General features: G+C 43.3%; 1 protein-coding gene and 1 long non-coding RNA gene across 3 annotated transcripts in view; both read right to left on the bottom strand.

The window, feature by feature from the left end:
- KL (klotho) overlaps positions 1–20,063 on the bottom strand; it is a 50,535-nt gene extending 30,472 nt beyond the window's left edge. The window contains exon 1 of one of the 2 annotated variants that reach the window (XM_001101127.5): positions 19,150–20,063. In XM_001101127.5, the coding sequence (XP_001101127.3) occupies positions 19,150–19,974 (825 nt within the window). In that variant the 5' untranslated portion in view covers positions 19,975–20,063. The remainder of the gene's footprint in view (positions 1–19,149) is intronic. The other variant, XM_077974205.1, reaches the window with a different exon arrangement.
- Positions 5,790–8,748, bottom strand: LOC144336267 (uncharacterized). The gene is made up of 2 exons (XR_013407894.1): positions 8,399–8,748; positions 5,790–6,053 (listed from the first exon to the last, which is right to left on the bottom strand). It is a non-coding gene; the product is annotated as an uncharacterized LOC144336267 (long non-coding RNA).
- Positions 20,064–21,383: the final 1,320 nt, after the last annotated feature.

Raw genomic sequence — 21,383 nt, 5'->3', positions numbered from 1 at the left:
CTAGAGATACTAAACGTAAATAAGGTAAAACACCTGCTGTCATGAAATTTTTACCGTTATCCACTGATTTTACATGAAATCTATAAAAATAAAAGAATACTGTTTTCTCTTCTTGTACTTCAAGTTGAATGACCCAAGCTAGGCCAATGAGATACCTTCCCTGAGATTGTTTTGCTGGAATAGAGGCATGTGACTCTCCTATATCTGGAGAGGAAGTGAATTTGGAGTTGCTGACATGGGAAGAGACTCTCTGGGATGAAAAAAGCCAAACTGACCCAAGCATAAGTGCATGTGTGTATGTCTGTGTGTGTGTGTGGTGTGGTGTGGTGTGTGTGTGGTTCATGTGCACGTGTGTGGTATGTATGTGGTATGTGTATGTGTGTGTGGTGTGCGTGCATGTGCTTAGTGAGGGAGAAAGAGAACCCTCCTTGACAAAATGGTTACTTTCAAGGCAAATACAATTGTTAAAATCTAAAGTCCCTGGAGTTCTTCCTCAATTCTTCGTCCTTGTCATAAAAGTCCCTTTTCTTCCTTAAGCCAGTTTTAGTTAGGGTTGGTCAAATATAAATATAGAGTTCCTTAATACAAATATAATAAAACTGGAGATTCTACAAGAATCCACTTATTAAAGGTACACTCTAACAACCAGGCAAGATAAAGGCCAAGGTGGTTTTTGAAAATCGTGTTGTAATTTTGAAGTTTTGTTACTTAAGATTGTTTTCTCTAGATTTTTCCAAAGTAGGTGACAATAAAGGGCTTATTTATTTGTATTTAAATAAAAACTTCCTTCAAATGAAATAAAAAAGATTCCATAACTCACCCTGGGTAAATACATCAATACATCAGAGATTGAGCTTCTTGCTTAATTTATCTGTACAGAACTAATCAACATTAGTTAAATCATTCTATTCAATACTAAATCATGCTGCCGTGAAAATCATTCCAAGTCATTGATGCTAGGTTGTTAACAAAATATCCAGCTTGTGACCAGAATTCATCTAACCCATTAATCACAGAATTATTACTGAGACACAGAGGGGTTCCAATTCCTGGTTTTTGTATCTCTGTTTTTCTCATAGCGACAAAATGAGAACCATAAGGGAACAGGTAGAGAGGCATAGGCCAGATGAGAAAAAGAGACAAGAAGATAAGGAACTCAGATAAGTGATGTTTCCACAAGGTCAGCAAAAGTATCCCATGGTTCATCAGTCAAATAGGATCTTTTCAGTAAACATCTGTTAGTATAATTGCCAATAATTCCACAATACCCTCATGAAACAGCTACTCTCCAATATCAACAAAACTGAGACAAGCATTTTTCTTCCATAATGGTCACTTTTATTTTCTAAACATTCTACCTCTGCCTCCTTATCTACTTCTCCTGCTTTAAGTTATCAACAGCAGATGCCAACAGACTCTCCTTGAGACTTTCTTTAACAGGCTCATTTATAGCTCTTTGCTTTTGAAATAACTCAATTCGTCTTGCAGTAGAGAACACTTTTCACCCAAAGAAAAAGGGGCATGTGAGTGTGTGAGGATTTCTACATCATTGAACAGGATACAATTACAGCAAAACGAAATATGCTTTATGGAGTGGTGGACAGCAGAAAGTCATCGGCCTGCTCTTTCCCCCTTCTTTTCCATTTGCCTTTTTGTGGTAGCAGGTTCTACATAGTCTTAAGTCAAAGTTTTTCATAATATAAATTCCACTTGTGGAATCAACCTATGAGCAGCCTCAGCAATTTTGAAAATCAAAATAGAAGAGATTAGGAAATATCAGAGTGCACTGCATGTAATAATGGTAAGTTTTTTCCGTGAAAATTTTGTTTCAATGGTGTATATACAACATGGAAAATGCCTTTCTTACTATAGGTCAAGATCAAAAAAGTTTGAAAGTCAATGGTCTAAGTGGAGGGAGATTTTCATTCCAGAAGTATTTATTGAGAACCTATTGTGTGCCTGGCACGATTCTAGCACTTTGGGGTACAACAGGGAACAAATCAAAGAAAAACCTCTGCCCTCACGGAGATTCCATTTTAGCAGGAGGAGCGATAGCCAACAACAAACATAATAAATATAAATTATAAAGAATGTTCTAAGGCAATAAGTGCTATGGAGAAAATAGAGATAAGGGAGGCCTAGGGTGCCACGGAGAGGAGATATATTTTATTTTATTTTTTTGGTGGCACTCACAAGAGTCTTTATTTTCCTTTCATTAAATGTGTTGTGATTTTCATCTTTTCATTTACATCTCTACACAGCAAAATCCATTTGTGTCCCTATTAGGCAAGAATCCTTCCCATCGCTATCAGTTTTCTACAAGTTAAAAACTACCCTTACAGAATTTTAAATGCCTTAATCCATGGTAAGTAGCAAACTGAACAAAGGTGCACTGCCTTCTGCACCCCCAGAGAATCAGGATAGGAGAATGGGATTAACTAGGCAGGTCTGCCTGAGGCCTCAGCCCAGATGGACACCAATAATCCTGCCTCATTTCCAAGTCTAGGAAAATTATCTGTGCAGTCTCCCTTTGTGATCATAAATAATCTCCAAAGATTATATTTTATCACACGGAAAAACCTGGTTTCCTTGAGCTTTAGCCAGATTCATTTACAAATGTTTGTCAAGGGGTGTTAATTAACACTCTATAAGCCTCTTGGCTCTACAGTGTAGAACATATTAAATCCAAAGAAACAGCTTCTGTCTGGGGATTTCATAAGGAATCTCAGATTGCCTTTTCAAAAGAAGGCAATCTGAGGGTGTGTGTTTATCTTTTTAAAAAAACATTGCTTTTATACTAGAGGGTTTGTGTTTGTCTGTTTTTATCTTTTAAAAAAATGCTCTTATTGGTTCTTCTATTCAGAAGCTAAAAAAACAAGCCCAATAAATTCATTATCACACAGTTTCATGCACAGTACCTGTAAATTTGGTGACTTCCTGTCTCCTGGAGGCCCCCAGAAGTAGTCTTCTCCGCTGCTCGTAAAGTGGGTTGCAGGAAGTAGAGAAGACTAGTTCCGGGGGCCTCCAGGAGACAGGAAGTCACCAAATGGGGGTGGTTAGGGCTGTGCCTCCTTTGAGAAAGGAGCTTGTGACCATAGATATAAAGAAAATGGGAGTTAGTTCTGTGGCTATGGGTGTAGGGCAGGTTGGGAAGAACCTTCCAGGCAGGGAGAAGAGTAAGAAAAAATAATGCCCCAAGGTACAAATGCAAGATCTTCAGTGTGGCTGGATGGCGTGGGGCAGCGGGGCAGGAGTCAGAGTTGAGACAACATGTGTTGAAACACCTGCGAGAGTGTTTCCAGAACAGGGAACTGCAGCGTTAACTGCTGCTTGATCTCCTATGACGAAAGGGAAATTTTTAAAACGGCAAGGCTTAAACGTGAAAGGAAAAGGAAAAAAAAAAAGCTTTTTAATCAAATTGTAAATGACATGGTTTTTCACTTTCCCATCTCCCATATTTCTCACTGAGTAGCAGTAAACACAGGAAACGGCCACGCATAAGTTATACTGTAACTCCTCATAAGGGATCCTCTGGTTTCTTTCATTTTTCGGAAATGAAAATTGTGAAGGAAGAACAAAGAGAGATCTGAATTGAAATGCACTTTTTCAGGACTGCTATTTGAGCTATCATGTAATAATTACTTCATTAAGCAAATATTTACTCAGTAGGCAAATTGAGGGGTCAAATCATAGGTACACGGAATAATTACAGTATAATTCTCAAAGTGAAAACGCCAGAAGACGGATTTTTTTTTTTTAATGCAATGGCGATTCAGAGGAAGGAAAGATTCTTTCTTGCTGAGGGGAAATCAAGGAAGTCTTCCTGTACGAGGTAGTTTCTAAACCTTATATTGAAAGATATAGATCCTGGAGAGTCGGAAAATGGCATTCCAGGCAGATCACTGTGAGCTGGAAAGCCAGTGATACTGTGGCAAAAAGTATTTTCTACAGAAAATAGATGGATATCTCCCATGCTCCATGATCTTTTACAATATAACCTGGCCATTCCTCTCATTGGCGGATCTGTGGACCATCCCCCTTGAATCGGTGGGCATGTGACTGCTCTGATAAAAATGAAGCTACCTGATATCAAGAATAAGTAAAACAAAGAAGAAAAAGGAAAAAGAAGTCCATACCACTTCCTCCTAGTTCTCTTGGGATGCTTGCCGGGAGGGAAGCTAGCTTCCATGTACAGAGGCTACTAATCTGAGACCACTTGTGTAAGCGAGGTCAACAGAGATGCTCTGGTCCACAGCCAGCCTCAACCGCCAATCACATGTGTGAGCTGTCTTGCATGCCCCACCCCGTTCAAGCTTCAGATGACTGCGGACCAGAGGAAAACTGCGTGGGTGAGCCCTTCCCTAATCCTGACCCATACGTTTGTAAACTAAATAAAATGGTTATTTAAAACCATTAAGTCTGGGGGTATTACACAGAAATAGTAATGGGAACAGATGTATCTAGGTTAGTGTTTTTGTAATTATCTAATGATGACCCTCTCCGATGTTAATGAAGGTTAAAGACGTTAGTGGCAAGTCACGAATAACATTCTTCTCTATTTCAGATGCTGATGTGGACGAGGATAGTCTAGGCATCTGCTAGCACACCCCCAGAATGTAACCTGTGCAGTGCAGGAGGCAGCCTGGAGTCATGGAATGTACACTGGGAACAGGGGTTCAGAAAACCTGAGTTTTGACCCCAGCTCTGACCCTTGTTACCCACAGGAAAGTCAGCTAAACTCTTCCGGCCTCTCAATGAATTTACCTGCCCCCAAATACAAAAAAAGCACTCTAGAAATTATCAAGCATTATCCAGTTGTATGGGTTTTTTAATTACTTTAAATTAATAAATTCATTTACATAGTTCAAAATCAAATAGTACCAAAGGCTTATCATGAAAACAGTAAACATCTCCCCCAACCCCATCTCTAACACCGACTCCTGCTCCCCACTGGCAACCTTTTAGCTCTTTCTTCTCGTAATGCCCATCGTATTTCTAAATACTATGCTATTGTGAAATTTAATAATTCATTAGGATAATGAGGAGTTAGCTCTTTTACATGCCCCATTTTCTTCCCTTATTTTCCCAAATGTCTGTTCTTATTTAAATCATTGTTAGTATTTACATGAAGGTTCCTATATAAATGTTCATTTTAGAGTCAAGTAGGACACTATAACATTTCCCTTTTCTGAACAGCTTTTAATTTTCCCTTGAATAAATAATGACCTCATTATTAAGCTTGTGTAATATTCCATATGTGATTTTTTAATGTGTTAATGATTCTCTATCATGTTTTCTACCATAGTATCTATTCTGTTGAGTCTACTTTTTCACCCAGAGCTCTTCGTTCCCTGCTAGAACCTTCCAGCCTCCAAGTCCAGTCTGGACTAGATGCTGTCAAGAGCTGCTCTCATCCTAGGAGTTTCCTTTATTTCTTATTGATTGAAACCATACTTTTTCTATATCCTATTTCTTCCTATGTATTTACTACAATTTAGCTGGTGCATATCTTCCATTAGCTTCTTAGGAAACATGACATTGAAGGTGAGCTTTCAATATCCTTACATGTCTGTACATTCATTGAAATAGGAACTCAGTAGGCTCTTTAAAGTTAAAAACTCATGTTCTTCAGTTCTGGGGCATTTTATTGTATTATGTCTTTACTAATTTCCTGACCTCTATTTCCTTATTCTCTCTTTCCAGAACTTCTATTAGTCTGATGTTGGATCTTTATGAATATCCTTTAAATCTTTTTCCCTTTTGAAAATATTTTCTATTTCTTTATCATCTTGTACTATTATTATGGCATTGCTTTTACCTTACTTTTCAAACATTTTACTAAATATTTTATTTCAACTATTGTGTTATTGGTGTTAAAGAATTTTCTGATTGTTCCTGTTTCAGTTTATGTATGTGTTTAATTTCCTGCATAATTTATTTTCCCTAGTTTGCTTTTCTGTTTATTTTATGCTGTTTCATGTTGATAACTTTCCTCAAATGTCTTTCGCCAGCAGTTTTGATTCTTGCCCCTTGCCCTTCTATTGTACCTGCTCCTTCTTAAGGCTGGGTTCCTGATTATTGCAGGAGATAAGACTCCTGATGTGGGGAGTCTGCATGCCATTCCAAATTCATCATCTCCAAGTGTGGTCTAGCAAAATAATTTGCACTTATGATCATGGAACGGCCATCAGTTACTTCCAGAGATTTTAGGAAATCAGGTGCTTGAAGAATGAAAATTTTCTCAACTTTAAAAGGGAAGATACTGTGAATTTCAGAAATAATAGACTCGAGCAAAATTAGGTAATGGTTAACAAAAATGCATCAGTACTATGGAAGGGAAGATAACTAGGAGGCAACATGGATTCCTAGAATAAATTTACCAAACTTACCTCAGATAATTTTTATTGTATTATGTAGTGCTATGATTTGAACGCTTGCCCCTCCAAAACTCATGTTGAAATTTAATTGCCATTGTAATAGAATTAAGTGAGATCTTTAAAAGATGGCCAATTAGGCCATGAGGTCTCTGTCCTCATCAATGAACTAATTCTGTTATCACAGAAGTGGGTTATGTATCTCAGGAATGGGTTCCTTATAAAAGGATGAGTTCAGCCTCCTTTTGTCTCTCTCTTGCCCTCTCACCTTCCACCATGAGAGAAGGCAGCAAGAAGTCCCTCACCAGATGTCAGAGCCTTGTTCTTGGACTTCCCAACCAACAGAAGCGTGAGGAAATAAATTCCTTTTTTAAAAAAAATAAATTATCTAGTCTCAACTACTCTTATAGCTATACAAAATGAACTAAGACATAGCATATCTGGGAACACAATAGTCACCTCTGTACGTAATAATTTTGACAGTTGCTAAACAGTTTTGTGACATTCTTAGGGTCAAGAAGAAAGTAGAGTGCAAATAAGATAGTACTGTTGCCACTCAAAAAATATATTTTAAGAGTATTCATTGGTTCAACAAAAACTTACTGGTTGCTTATTAAGTGTCAGATATGGGTAAATGTTTGAAACATTGATTCATGGGACAGATTGACTTGAGAGAAGGTGACTAACAATATCCCACAAGGTTTATTCATAACCCTATTTCTTTTTAACTTGTTATCATCAAAGGGATGAAAACACACAAAGGCATTAATCTAAAACTTTGGAAATCCTCCAGAACTTGAATCCAAAAGAGTTCTACAGATTGGAATGCTATAAATATGTGCTATAACTAACAAAATTAATATTTAAAGTGATGGAAAAAATATTTATGTCTTTTTTAAATTAAAACTACAAGTAATATATGTTCATGGTTTAAAATGTCAAAACAACTTACAACTTACAAGAAAAATCACAGTTCCCTGTCCTACACTGCCCCAGTTCCCCCAGTTCTCCTCTCTAGAGGCAACCACTTTTGACCTTAAACCTTTTTCTTTTGGAATTTACATCTCCACACATCCACACTTCCGAAAGTATCCACTGACTTCCTATTATACTAGATGAGGGTTTAGCTCTCTTACACAGCCAATTTAGTTATACAACAGTTTTTGGTTTAACTGACATTCGGTATTGACATTATTCCACCAACATGAATATCATTCACAGCTGGACATTGTAATGTAGTAAATAAGACTATGTTTTCCTTCTTACTTTTGTTTTCTTTGAAGTTCATGATGCATTGCTTTTTCATTTGCTCTGTTTTCTTTGAGACTGTGGATAATTCTTCCCTCAATTTCCAATAGACTCTCAGCAGAAACTTCCCCAGGGAAGTCACATTAGCCTCCAGTATTTTTGGGGGACCCACTTCTGGAATCTCCCCTGTTCTGCACTGGCTGATCTTAGTCTGCTGCACATCTGACATCATGGGTCTACAGTTCATCATCCTTTTCCTGGGTTAGACCTGCTCTTTCATAGGTCCCATGTCTTCCTCCTTGTCTTCATCATGTATGTGGCGGTTACCCTCCAATAATTTCCCGAGAAAGGGTTTATGGAAGATTTATTTTTTGGGACTTTGACTCTCATGAATGATTGGCAGTTTAGATAAGTATCAAATTCTAGGCTGGAAATAATTTTCATTCCCTTCCCTGAAGGGCAGTCCTCACTAGTCTTTGTGATGCGCTAGAAATGCACTGCTCAGTGTTCCTGCTAGAAGGAGCACAGTTGACTGAAGCCATGAGTGCTACCCCTTTGGATCTACCATTGCAGTTGATCCTGAGATCATGTTTCTCATCGGCTACTCCTAGATGACTAAACATGGCAGGGGAACTAATGCAGGCCCATTTCAGCAAGACGTGGACTCCGCCAATGGGCAGCATTTGTTCAAGGAGTCCCCATCAGCCTGCCTGGGTTGTTCTGAGACCCACAGTGCCAACTGAAACTCTTCCCAGCCCATCCTTCTTCCTGCCCACTCTCCTTCATAGTTGTTGGACACACATCATTATCCAAAGGTTCACTGCCTCCCCTAGCTCCTTCCCCTTTATCCTTTACAATTCTTTCCTCAATAAATTTCTTGTACATCTAATCCTATCCTGATATTTACTTCTTTTGGGACTCAAACTAACACAAGAGGGGTTAGAGAACCAGCTCATTCACTTTGTGGAAGGCAAAGAGAATGCCATTCTAAGTGTTGTGTAGGGGCAGATAGTCCCTTTGCATAAACGGTGCCTCAATTGCTAAATATTTCAACGCAGTAACCTGGGGAAATATCCTGGCGGAGAATGCCATTGTAGATGCAATGATTTAGGCATTCCCTGCCTCCAAGGAGATGGAATTGGATACTTTCTGGCATATTGTATTGAGACTCTACAGAGAGATAATGAGAAACTGAGGGCCAATAACAAACAGTTAAAGGCTCAATATAAGAACCAGAGCCTTCTCTCCTGCAGTGGAAGAGTAGAGAAACTTAGCAGCAGGCCTAGGACCTGATAGACTAGCAGAGATTTAGGGATGTTTAAATGCTCAGCCAAGGCAGATCAGTTATGCCAAGGTCAAGGCCCTGGTTGGGGAAACCTTGGAATATCTGGAGCTTACAGAGGTGGCCCATCCTTCCCTGGTAAGAGATGGCACTTCCTTATGCTGAAGAGGCCTCTCCCCCCTAAAAAGCCACAGGTGCACCCTCAGGAGCTGACCGCGCACTCACTACGATTAAGTCCCAGCTTCACCCACCTGGAGACAGCTGGGACCGATAGAGGAGAAAAGATATTATATCCCAATATTGCTTCAAGATGGAGCATGCACTGTCCATCCTGAGTAGCAGCACTGGGGTCCTTGACCAAGGAACTGGAACTTAACACAGGACAAGAAAGAATTCATTATCTAGAGAACACTTTCTCCAGAAGTATGTTTTCACAATACAGCAAGGACCCCAGGAGACACGGTAAAGTTGCTGCTGCTAGGGTGGCTCTGAGAAGCCTGTAAAAAGGAATGCCCAATGCTGAGCAGGCGGAAATGCCTGACATTGTTGCCCTAACAGCTGATAAAAGAATCAAGAAGCAGAGAGAAGCTGGCATGCAAGAACCAGTGTATTATGTGAGGTCAAACAACCCACCAGAGGACAGTGTTTCCCAGAAGTCCCAAGTAGGGAGACAGAGCATTCACTGCACCACCAGGAATATGCTCATGGGGGTGCCAATCTCACCGAGACATTCAGTGCGGGCACCGCTCTCCAGGCCAGGTCTGCTGGTAGCAGAGGTGTCACAGAGCTGGGCTTGTTGCTGCCCACAGGGATGGTCAGATCTTGAAGTTATAGAGGCCAGTGAGTGCTGCTTAACTGCCAGAAGCCAGGGAGTTGTAAAGATGGTTCATAGAGCATGGCTACATAAAAAGTGATGACCCCTTGTACAGTTCCCCGACTTAGCCAATTTTCCAAGCTATAACTCACTGACTGAAGAGGTGCCCAGGTCCCTGGGAGGCAAGACCCTGCAATACACAGAGGTTTGACTCCCCCAGTTCTTCCCATTCAATATGAAAATGCATATCCTCCAGCTGTAGGAAATTTTCTGGAATTATTTCATGATTTCCTTTCCTTCTATGTCAGTTACCTATTGCTGTGAAATAGGCCGCCCCCAATTTAGGGAATTGAACTAATAAGAATTTATTTTTTTCCTCTTGCTTCTGTGAGTTAATGGGGCTTGGCTGGGCAGATCCAGTCTTGAGGATGCAGCTAGGGAAGGAACACTGCAAGGGAGAAGGCACTGGGGGGAGACGGAAGGACAGAGGCTAGAGAGAGCCCAGTCCTGCCCATGAACTATACAGTAATCTTTACATACTTATTCATACAGCAGAGACATACCATGGGCTGCCTTTTAATAACCATACTTTAACATTTTAATAACCAGTTAGTATTCCACTGCCTAAGTGTACCAATATTCCTCTGATTACCTTAACACATTTAGGTGACCTCCAGTTTTAAAGAATAAACCACCATCTGTGGTAAACTTCCTCTTATCTTTGCACATTGAAGATGAAATTTAATAAGATTTAAAGTTTGAAAATAAACTACAAAAGATGACAGGGATGTCTGGCTTCACAGCAATTCACAAGGTGGGGAGGGGGGGGAAACCTGAGAGGTTTTAGCTGGCTGCAAACTCATTTGAGTCCGTGGTAAGGGGACAGTCAAAATTGTTAATGCAATCTTGGATGGCATGAACAAAATTCAGTGCCTAACAAGAAATGTAATCACCGAAGTCTCCTCTGAACACCTGGGGCACTGCTTGGTTCTGCACAGCAAATGTTAAGAGAGGCCTTGGAAATTCCCCGGCTTTCTTCTCCAGCTCCTCATCCTTTCCCACCTGACGCTTCAGGCATTCCAAAGGATCTTGTGCTGTGGTGGGAATGGCCACACTGTCTCACCTGCACTGACTTTGCAAGGGATGTTTCCTAGAAGGGCACAATGCCCTTCTCACTTTGTGTGCCCAGCAAGCCAAGCCCAGCAGCAGGGCCCACTACCTATTTTTATAAATAAAGTTTTATTGAAACACAGCTGTGCCCATTCATTAACACATTGCCCATGGTTGCATTCATGCTACAACTACAGAACTGTGTACTAGTTGCAACAGACACTGTAGGAGCTGCAAAGTCTAAAACTTAGCCCTCTAGAGAAAAAGTTTGCCAGCCTCTGATCTTACAAGTATTGCTTTCCCTGACTGCTCCCTTACTACCTCCCCCAAATGCTAACCTATCTCTCCTTTCTTGAAATAGGTACCTAAGCAGGTACTTATTTCTCTTACTGTAATTATTTGACAACTACCTCTCCCCTACTAATCTGTGACATGAGGGCAAGAGTCTTACCTCATCCCTCTTTTTGTGGCAACCTGAGACCTACCACCCTAAACCCCAGCCATTCTCCTAGAGCAAGGGGCAACTCTGCAGAATCAGAGAGAAGCCTTTGTCCTCTGACAGTGCAGAGACTTGGAAATGGCAGCTCCGGCCAGGAAGGAGTAAAAAGGCCGCCCAGGTGAGCAGCCCCCTCACAGCCCATGCCAGGTAGATAGGAGGAAGCTGAACCTCTCGTGCAGCCCAAGCAGTGTACTTTTGGTGAGAAATGTCCACGCTATGAGTTGTGTTTGACCGCAGACAATTTCAGGGAGAATGTAGCTGAGCCCGAAGTGAGAGGCCCCTACCACTGTCCCCGCACCTGTGCAGGGCTGGCATACAGGCCTGAGGGGAACAAGGGGATACAGGTCACTGTGGAAGAACTTGGGACACTGAATAGAAGAAAAGGCAGAGGACAGAGGACCACATGATGAGAAATCCAAAGAGAAGAGAGGACAGGCAGGGAGGAGGAGCAGCATCCCCAAGAGGCTCTGACAGGGCTTAGAGGCAGCAGGCTTGCCTCCCATACCCCCATCCTCCCCTGCAGCTTTGCAGCCGCCCTCTAGACCCTCACGAAAAGAGCCCTACAAATACTCCCACCTCGGAAGCCAGGACTCTGGACTCCCTACAGGGTCCGGCGCAGGGAGAACTCCAACCCCTCGTCCTCAGTCCTCTACACCCATCAGCAGGACAATGGTGATGGATGACGAGACAGAGGCAGGTCCCACAGATAACCCTAAACCCTCCTCACTGGGGAGATATGTCGACTTTCCCCTCTCCTCTCCTCCACCTTATCCTCAAACGTCAGAAGACAGAGGCACCTGTTCAAAGGTTACCTTCGTATTCTCAGAATTCAACACCGTACCTGCCTGCCACGGGGTAAGCTCTCAAGAAATGTTACTAAATGTCCAGGCCCCTCCAAGTCTTCTTGGAGCAGACATTAGCATGAAGGAGAAAAATCTAGGAAGAACGAAACACACTGGTCTTTTCAAATATGTGAACGATGTCTTGTCAAAAAGTGACTTGCTTTAACCTTTGAAATTTAGGAAGGCAGAGAGACAGTCAGGGAGGAGTCCTGTGCAGCAGCAGGTTCAATATGAAAGACAAGATCAAGTGGGCAACTTGAGAAGAACTGAGTTCCTCCTGCTTCAAAGGGTCAAGCAAAGGCTAACTGACCCCAGGAGAGCCACTGTAAGGAGTTCGTCCCGGGGAGAAGTGTAACCTGGGATTTTCCAGATTCCTTCTGATTCTAACATTCTAATTATCAAATAAAAGTGCACTTATAGACATGGAAATAACATTTGCTTAACCATTATTTTTAAAATTAATGTACATCACTGCTTTCAGTTTGAGTATTTTATCGAGCTATAATGATACCGGTTCATGGATGATGTGACATCTGTACTTCAAACAAAAAATGTTAATAAAAAATCTATTGAAATTGGGGCCACAAAAATTCAATCAATATTCATCTTTGGTTTAGTCAATATATCAAGTTATATCAGTCATATACTTTAGTATGTATCTTTAACCACCAAGCTAGATCCAGAAAGATACTTGATAATATGTTTCATGTAAAATAGGTTATTTCAAAAACGATTTGATAGTTTTTGGTCAAATGCTATTGAAATAATTTCAAAGAAGAGGCAGATTAAGTAGTTAAGTGTGGCTACCGTGTCTAATGCATTTGTTTAATTCCCTCTGAAGTGGTCAAGAGGACCATTTCTCAAGTATTTGCTATTATTATTGATAAATTTATAACTCACTTTTGTAGAGCTTTTTGTATTTTTTCAAAACATGTTGACATATATAAGGTGCTTTTAATTCTCACAATATGCCTGGGAGTTAGGCAATGTGGTAGAGCCTGCTGGTTCTCCTAAATGATCTGTTCCCATCTGATTTCAACATAATAGAATCATTCACTGAGCACACAGCTCCTCAGGGGACAATTATTTGCAGACTCCTTTTGACCACGTGACTGAGTTCTGCTCAAGGGACAGTGATAGGTGCAGCTTCCAGGTCAGGCACTTGAGAGGCCACCTTTTCTCTCTTCCTCTCTTTCCCTGTCCACTGGATGAAACTGGGATATGTGCTCTGGAAATCAACAAAGGTCACATACATATCTGCCTAGCAAAATCTTCACTGTTCTTCCTCACTCTTTAAAATTCCTTCCCAGATACTGTGTGAGAGCACACTGCAAGTGCAATATTCCATTTACAAGAAAGAAAATGGACACGTTGAAACCAGAAACATGTATTTCACCTCTCCACTTATGCCTTTATTAAAAATTGTATTTCTTTCCTCTGTGCCAAGCACTGAGATAAGCGCTACAAATTTTAAAATAAATATGATAGGTAGTCTGTGCTCTCAGAGAGCCACAACTGAGTAAATGATCCATTCTACCTGTGGTTATTGCAAAATGAAAACATTTGAGTCAAGTCTCTGAAGGGTAAGTAAGAGTTTACCCCAAGATAAAGCGGGGAAAAAGGCATCCTTCAGGTTATCTTCGTACTCAGAACATAGCAAAATAGAGCATACAAAAGTCACATTCTGCTTATCTGTTTAAATATAGACTTCAAGTATAACTTTGCATTTCTGGAGAAAATGTGGATCTCGGACAATTCAATAAGCTGTGTGTTTTTAATCACCTATTATTACTTGTCCTCCCAGTAAGCATGTATTCTATTCTCCTCCTACAGCTAAAATTTCCTTTATGCCTTAAAAAGAAAATATTCATTGAAAGATAACTTTTGCACAAATTAATTATAATAAAATTCTAGTTTAGAGCAATGATATTTTTGAGAATATAAGATAATTCAGAAGGCTTCTATGTACAAAAGCCATGACTACTACATATTCAGCTGGCACAGTTGAGTGTTCATTCATTTTGCACCTGAGAAGTGCACATTGACATTATTTGAATGCTCAGTAGTTTACGTTTTCCTTCTTTTCTTCAACTCAAAATAACTGGCATTGTTAAAACACTGCTATGATTTTGAAATGATTTTGTTAATTCTTTTCCTATTTTTAAATTTTTTCTTGGACTTGACCATAACCTTCAAAAAACAATGTGTTTCAAAAAGGAGTGATTCAAGCTGTTTGGGAGATATTTTAACTATTTCTGACTAAATGCACTATTGAATTCAGTAGTATTCTAAAATTTATATTAACTTTCAATCCAGTTGATTATTCTAGTTATGTACAAAATACATTTTTTTGAGATGGAGCTTCGCTCTTGTTGTTCAGGATGGAGTGCAATGGTGCGATCTCAGCTCACTGCAACCTCTGCCTCCCATATTCAAATGATTCTCCTGCCTCAGCCTCCCAAGTAGCTGGGATTACAGGCACCTGCCACCACGCCTGGTGAATTTTTTGTACTTTTAGTAGAGACGGGGTTTCACCATGTTGGCCAGGCTGGTCTTGAACTCCTGATCTCAGGTGATCCACCCGCCTCACCCTCCCCCTCCCCCTCCCAAAGTGCTGGGATTACAGGTGTGAGCCACTGTGCCCAACCCCAAATACATTTTAAAGAAAGGAAAACTTCTAAAGTATTTCTCAAAAGTGCATAGTATATATAACTTGAGCATATATAGACAAATCGTTCACACTAATTAGTTGGGGAATAAAAATTCAACCAGCTAACAAAGCCCCTTCCAATATATACTCCTGAAGCTGGCCAGGAGACTTTACCACCTGGCCTTATTCTGAAAACTTCATAATACTGCATGGTGACTACAGATAGCTTTTAACTGGACATTTTCACAATGGAATCATACATTTGATGATGAACCGTACATTTTCAGTGCAGATATCAGAGTCTGCCACATTATGTTTACCTATTTTTTCTTATCGGATTAGGATTTGGTATTCTCTGTTCCATTGGAAAGTGGCTAGAAAGACTGACAAGGAGAGAAAATTCTAGTACCATGAATTTATAAAGGTGAAATTGGGCTATTCAGTAAACCAGAAGCCACTTGCTGAGCACCAAGGGAGGGCAAGATGCCACTTTCAGAGATACAGATGAAGTGAACAGGATTACCCCAGCTAGCGAAGGGGTAAAAGGGAGACAAATGGTTAATTAAAGGGAAGAGTGTGGGAGGAGGCATCCGAGCAAAGTGAAGTCCTGCGTGGGATGCCATAGAAGCAAGAGATGGCATTCAGGCATGGGGCCCAAGGCAGCGTGTGAGCTGGCTCTGGAAGAACAAGTGGAATCTGAATAAGCAAGGACTCTGTCCTGTCCACCCATAATGTCACCCTGTAGAGTATCCATCATGGCACACTGCAGGGGGCAAGGCAGAAGTAAGAACCCCAGCAGTGAGGCTCTTCCCATTACCCAGGCAAGGTTGGATGGTGTCTTGCAGCTCCATCATAGTCATAGACAAGGGGAGAAGTGGTTTGATTCTGGACACATTCTGAAGGTAGGTAGAGCTGCAGGATTTGTTGATGGATTAGAAACAAGATATGAAAAAGGGGAGTAGTTAAGATTCGGGGTCCAACAACTGGAAGAGTAAAGTCACCATAACAGAGAAGGGGAAGCAGGAGTTTGGTATGGGATGTGTTCGATGTGACATGCCCATTAGATGTCCACGTAGAGAAGGCAGTTGTCTATGCAAGTCTGACGGTCAGGGAAACCTGGGTGGAGACTCAAAATCCAGTCATCAGGATGCGGCGGTATTCAAAGCAATGGCCTAGAGTGAATCTAGACAGAGCCCTGGGCCCTCCACTATTTATAGGCAAGGTGAGGAAGAACAAGCAAAGGAGAGTAAAAGGGAATTGTCAGGGCGCTGAGAGGAGAAGCAAGGGAGAGCCAGGGCCTGAAAGCCAAATTGAGGAAATGTTCAAGAGAGAAGAAGTGAAGGCTTCAACAAACGCTGCAGACAGATGGGCGGAGACCTGTGCACTGACGCTAATGCTCAACAGTGCCCAGATTAATATCTCCTAGCCCTACTTCCTTATGTGAAAGAAGCTGTCTTTTTCACAGGTTCCTTGCACAAATGTCTGCAAGAATCTCAGGCGGTGAGGGGAGCCAACGGTGGAGAATGGGAACACGTGTATTTCCAACTTGATTCTAATCCTCTTAGAACCCATATACAGAACAAAGACTCAGAGGCACTGCTGGCGCTGAACTCCCCAACTTCAGTCCCTAGTGCTGATTTCGGGGGACATTAAGAACTTTCTTTCAAGAGCTGTGAAGGCTGAGCAGTTGGTCTTCAAGTCCAAGAGAAAAGGTGTGTCCTCCTGGATTACACTCAAATGAGCAAAGCAGCCTGAGCTCCAAGCTCTCTGTAGGAGACCTCTCTCTCTCACTTTCTCTCTCTCCTCGCTCTCTCTCTCACACACACACACACACCCCATTTTTGCCAAGGCTCACTCCAGTATGAGGAACCCACAAAGAACACCAAGACCTCCATTCTGAGCAGGGCCTCCATTATTTGTCCTGCCATTTGTTTGTTCTGCCTCATGTCCTCCAGGCCATCAATGATTCTCGACTCTCTGGTGGGGGTCAAGCTTCCCATCATCCCACGGGATCTCCTTAGCCCATTTGTAAATTAGTGGAAACACAGAGGGAGTGAGGGAAGGGTGCTAGCCTGTCTTTATCCTTCGCCAACATCAGATTCCGGAACAAAACTGGCCCCTAAGTCTGTGCAGCAGCAATGTCTCAGTCCCAGCTAAAATGCCCTGTTATCAAAATCGGCAGAATATGTTTTATCTTTTTCAGGTAAGCTCAAATGTTTCTATCCTCCCTTCCCCCGACCCCCACATACACACCAAGAAATGTCATTGAAAACAGAATGAAAGTATCTCATACAACAAAATTCATTCAAGATACTGTCTTTGACAATGGGAACTCAATTCTAAATAAGATACAGGAATGACTAAACACCAAACTGAAAGAAATTTGAAAGCAAAATTAATATTTTACACCAACTAGCAGTTTGTTTGCAGCATCAGCAAAATCAAGCATTCACCTGTTACTAATTTCCTCTAAACACAAAGTCCACTGCATTTCTAGGAAGGATGGTTAGTGTTTGGCAAGTTTTTTGTGTTAAGTGTTGAAAAATATAACTGAGAAGTTAATCAGAGGACCACGAGTAGGCACAAAGATCTAAAACATGTTGATTATTTAAAACACCAGAGCTCCAGAGAGCATGCAAGTCTTTATCTTATAATAAAATGATCCTATAAGTCACTATAATAACAACTGACTACTTTGTATACACGAGTTTATCCTAGGGACTCTAAAAATAGAACTTGTAGGATTTAAATCTAAAGTAAAGATTTTACGGGCATGATCTATTAGATCCTCCAGCTGATCCATTTATTTGCTTCCAGTATGAACTGATAACTTGCTTATGTTTTCTTCAAAAAGTGAGACCATTCTTCCCATAGTTTTTCTATCACCAACCATACACTGGTGGTCTTTAGGGTTTTTCAGTTCCATAAAAGGATTGAAAGAGTGTAAGAATCACTGCTCTAAAGTACCCTTATGAAAAGACATACATAAGTATGAAATCACAAAAATCACAATGTGTTTCCAAACAAATCCAACATTCTTTTCTGGCCAGTAGCAGCAAACAGGTTTTGTGGAACTGACATAAAATCTAATTTAGCCATTATTACAACATTACCAGCAGCTCAGAGCACTAAGTTACCTCAATATCCCAGTAGTGCTCTGCCCATATTATCTATGACTTTAATTAAAAGTGTTTAGAAATGGTTTTCATACTGACTTTGTTCAGAATATGTGGCTGAATTCTAAATTTAAAAATAGGTCTTCCAGTAGGCCCACAAGACATCAAAATTGGGTACCAAAAGCTGTACATTTAAACACTTTTATTAAAATGTTTATATATGTACATAAAATATTTTATTGTGACACAAAATTCTGTACAAAGTGTACTAACAACTGACATGATTATAAATGAATCCCCAAAACAATGGCACCTAAATTTGAACACTAAGGAGAAAACAATGGTACCTAAATTTGAACACTAAGGAGAAAAAAGGAGGAAGAAATACTTGAGACAACTTTACCATGGCATAATAAATATTTCTTGCTGTCAAAATTAATAAAATCTTTTGCGCAGGGGTGTTACAATTAATTTTATCAGGCTAACAATGTCATAAGTGAGGAACCCTTTCAACTGTAGAGAGCACTGTAGAAATACAGGTGTGGTAGAACAATCTATATCACCCTGCAGTTGTTTCTGTGTTTCTATGACTAGCTTTGTTTGAGATTGTATAAAGTGGTCTTCACACCCCTGGTGAATAAGTTTGGTGGAAGCAGAGTTCCCTACCCTACCGCAGAAGGGACCTCCAAACACAGTTTAAAGCTGACTCTCGGGGAGCTGTGTTTTGACATTTTCACAACAGTGTGAATTTGTGCCACAAGCAAGACAGATCTTATTGGATTAACACTGAACTCGTGACATCTCCACAGACAGTAATTCTCTCTGTGCAGCTTAAGAACAAACGTGTTTCCTTCATCCACCCTGCTCATTCTCTCCTGTAGTTTCCCCTAGCAAATCCTCCCCGCCATCACCTCTAGGAATTCCTCTACACCCAGAGAAAGGAGTTCCTTTCCTCACTGCTGAAATCGATTCCCACTTCCTTTCCACAGATGGGCTCCAAGGGGCACTCACTCGTGTGCCCACTGAGGGATTTATCTCCTAATTCCTCACTTTCCAACGGAAGTCAGAGCTGCTCAGTTTCCCCCTGGTGACCACATACACGTGTCCAAGTGAAGCCTCGTCTGGGGGAATCTCAGTTCCCACACTTCCCCCTGGCCCCACCTGGGGCTCTCTGTCTCCCCCGCGTGGCCCTCCGCCTGGCCCCTCGCACTCACCAGGAGGAGGTTGTGCGCCACCAGGTACCCAAGCCGCGGGCTGCCCCGGATGCCGGGGGCCAGGCGCCCGGTGGCGTAGCCGTGCCAGGCCACGACGTAGGGGTTGTCGATGGTGATCCAGTACTTGACCTGGCCGCCGAAGTGGCGGAAGCAGAGCTCCGCGTAATCCCTGAAGTGGTCGGCCAGGGCGCGGTTGGCCCAGCCGCCGTAGGCGTCCTGCAGGCGCTGGGGCAGGTCCCAGTGGTACAGGGTGACCACCGGCTGCACGCCCAGCTCCCGCAGCCGCTCCAGCAGGCGCCCGTAGTAGCGGAGCCCCTCGCGGTTGGGGACGCCCGCGCTGCCATTGGGGAGCACCCGTGCCCACGAGATGGAGAAGCGGTAGTGGGTGACCCCGAGCTCGCGCAGCGCCTCCGTGTCGCGGAAGACGTTGTTGTAGCTGTCGCTGGCCACGTCCCCGGTGGCGGGCTGCAGCGGCGACGGCGCGCCCGACGGCACATTGGCGATCCGGGAGTCTCCCGGGGGTGCCAAGGGGTGGTGGGTGAACGTGTCCCAGATGGACGCACCCTTGCCGTGCTGCTGCCAGCCGCCCTCGGTCTGGTAGGCGGCGCTGCCCACGGCCCAGAGGAAGCCGTCGGGGAAGGTGCCCTGGAAGAGGCCCGCGGCCTCGGGGGCGGGAGGGCGCGCGAAACGGGCCCAGGTCTGCGCGCCGTCGCCCGGCTCCGCGCGCAGGCGGCGGCCGCCCAGTGCCAGCAGCACCAGCAACAGCGACAGCGACAGCGACGGCGGCGACGGCCGCAGGCGGCGCGGCGGGGCGCTGGCGGGCATGCTGCGCTGGAGCCAGGCGCCGGGGCCCCGCGCCGCGCCCCTTTATGCCCGCGCCCTGCCGCGCCGCCCGCCCCCCGCCGGCGCGCCCACCCCCGCTCCCCGGCTGGCTCCGCTGGCAATAATTACCTGAGCCGGGCCTGCCTCCGCCCTGTCACCGGGGGCGGGGGCGCGGAGGGCCAGAGGTCCCCGGGAGGGGCGCGGCAGTGGGCAAGGTGCTAGAGGCGTCGCTAGCGGACGTCGGAGAAAGGCACCTGTTTCTCCCATCTCCCGGGAGCCGCGCAGGACGTTTCGGGGACGCTCAGGTTCATTCTCTTTGCCGGCCGCGCGTCCTCCGAGATCAGCCCTGGAGCGGCTTCGTCTGGGAGAAAAGGCGCCGACCAACTAGCCCCGACTTGGGCGCGGGATCCTGCCGGGCCCTGGAGGAGCGCGCGGTTGGGGAAGCACCTGCTCTCACTTTTCTCCCACTCGGAGGCCCAGAGAAGCTCCGGCTGGACATTGCTGGAGCCAATTAGGGACTGGCCGAAATCCTAGAGGGACGGCCAGGTGGGACAGCCAAGGGGGAACTTCACCGTGTGCTGAGAGAAAGGGATTCCCCGCTTAGGTGAGATGATCGCCGGGAGACTAGCCCCACGCGCACCCCTCTTTCGAGGAAGACAAAGTAGATTTATGGGTTGCGTTGGGACTGGGGTTTTACTCTCCCTTTTACTGTTACCTTTTAATCATTTCAAACCAGCACTCTGTCTTTGATTAGATCTATCAGAATTCCCTGGTGAACTTCAAATCACAGTTGTTGATTGTTCTCCTGAAAAACCAAACACCAAGTTTCCAATTTTGAGTAAATCTCATTCACCTTTATTATCCTTTGGCACCTGTGTTAGCTTTCGGCTCTGACTTAGCAGGTAATCTGTGCAAAGTTGTGCGCACAGCCCTGCTGGAGAGGGAGGTCCCTGGGTCCCACATTTGCCATCTGAGCTGTGGAGGGAAAGGGGAGGGGGGATTTAGCCGGAACACCCATTCCCATCCTCTACAATACAATGGAGCCATGACGTTTTTCCTGTTGCCAAAGAGCCCTTTTGACAGAAATTGCAGAGCCACGGTGTCCATTTGGATGTGGGTAGAAAGGATTGTGAATAACCGAGATACAGTTGGTGGAGACTGAGAAGGTCTAGGCTCCACCTTTATGATTTGGGGCAGGAAACCTCTGTAAGCCTAAGTTTCTTCGTCTATAAAATAGGGGTGTCCTGTCTGCCCTGCCGCCTCAGAGGCTTGTGAAGTGCAATGAAAAACTGCGCAAAGGTGACTCAAAGATAGAAAGAAAGCCCAGACAAGGGAAGGCTCTTGCTAATATCTCTACCTTCCTATCCAGTAAGTCGTGCCTCAGTTTCCTCATCCCTACACGTGTGTTGAAT

This window comes from Macaca mulatta, chromosome 17, assembly GCF_049350105.2.
Source record: "Macaca mulatta isolate MMU2019108-1 chromosome 17, T2T-MMU8v2.0, whole genome shotgun sequence".
Lineage (NCBI taxonomy): Eukaryota > Metazoa > Chordata > Mammalia > Primates > Cercopithecidae > Macaca > Macaca mulatta.
This window is presented reverse-complemented; position numbering and strand designations above follow the sequence as displayed.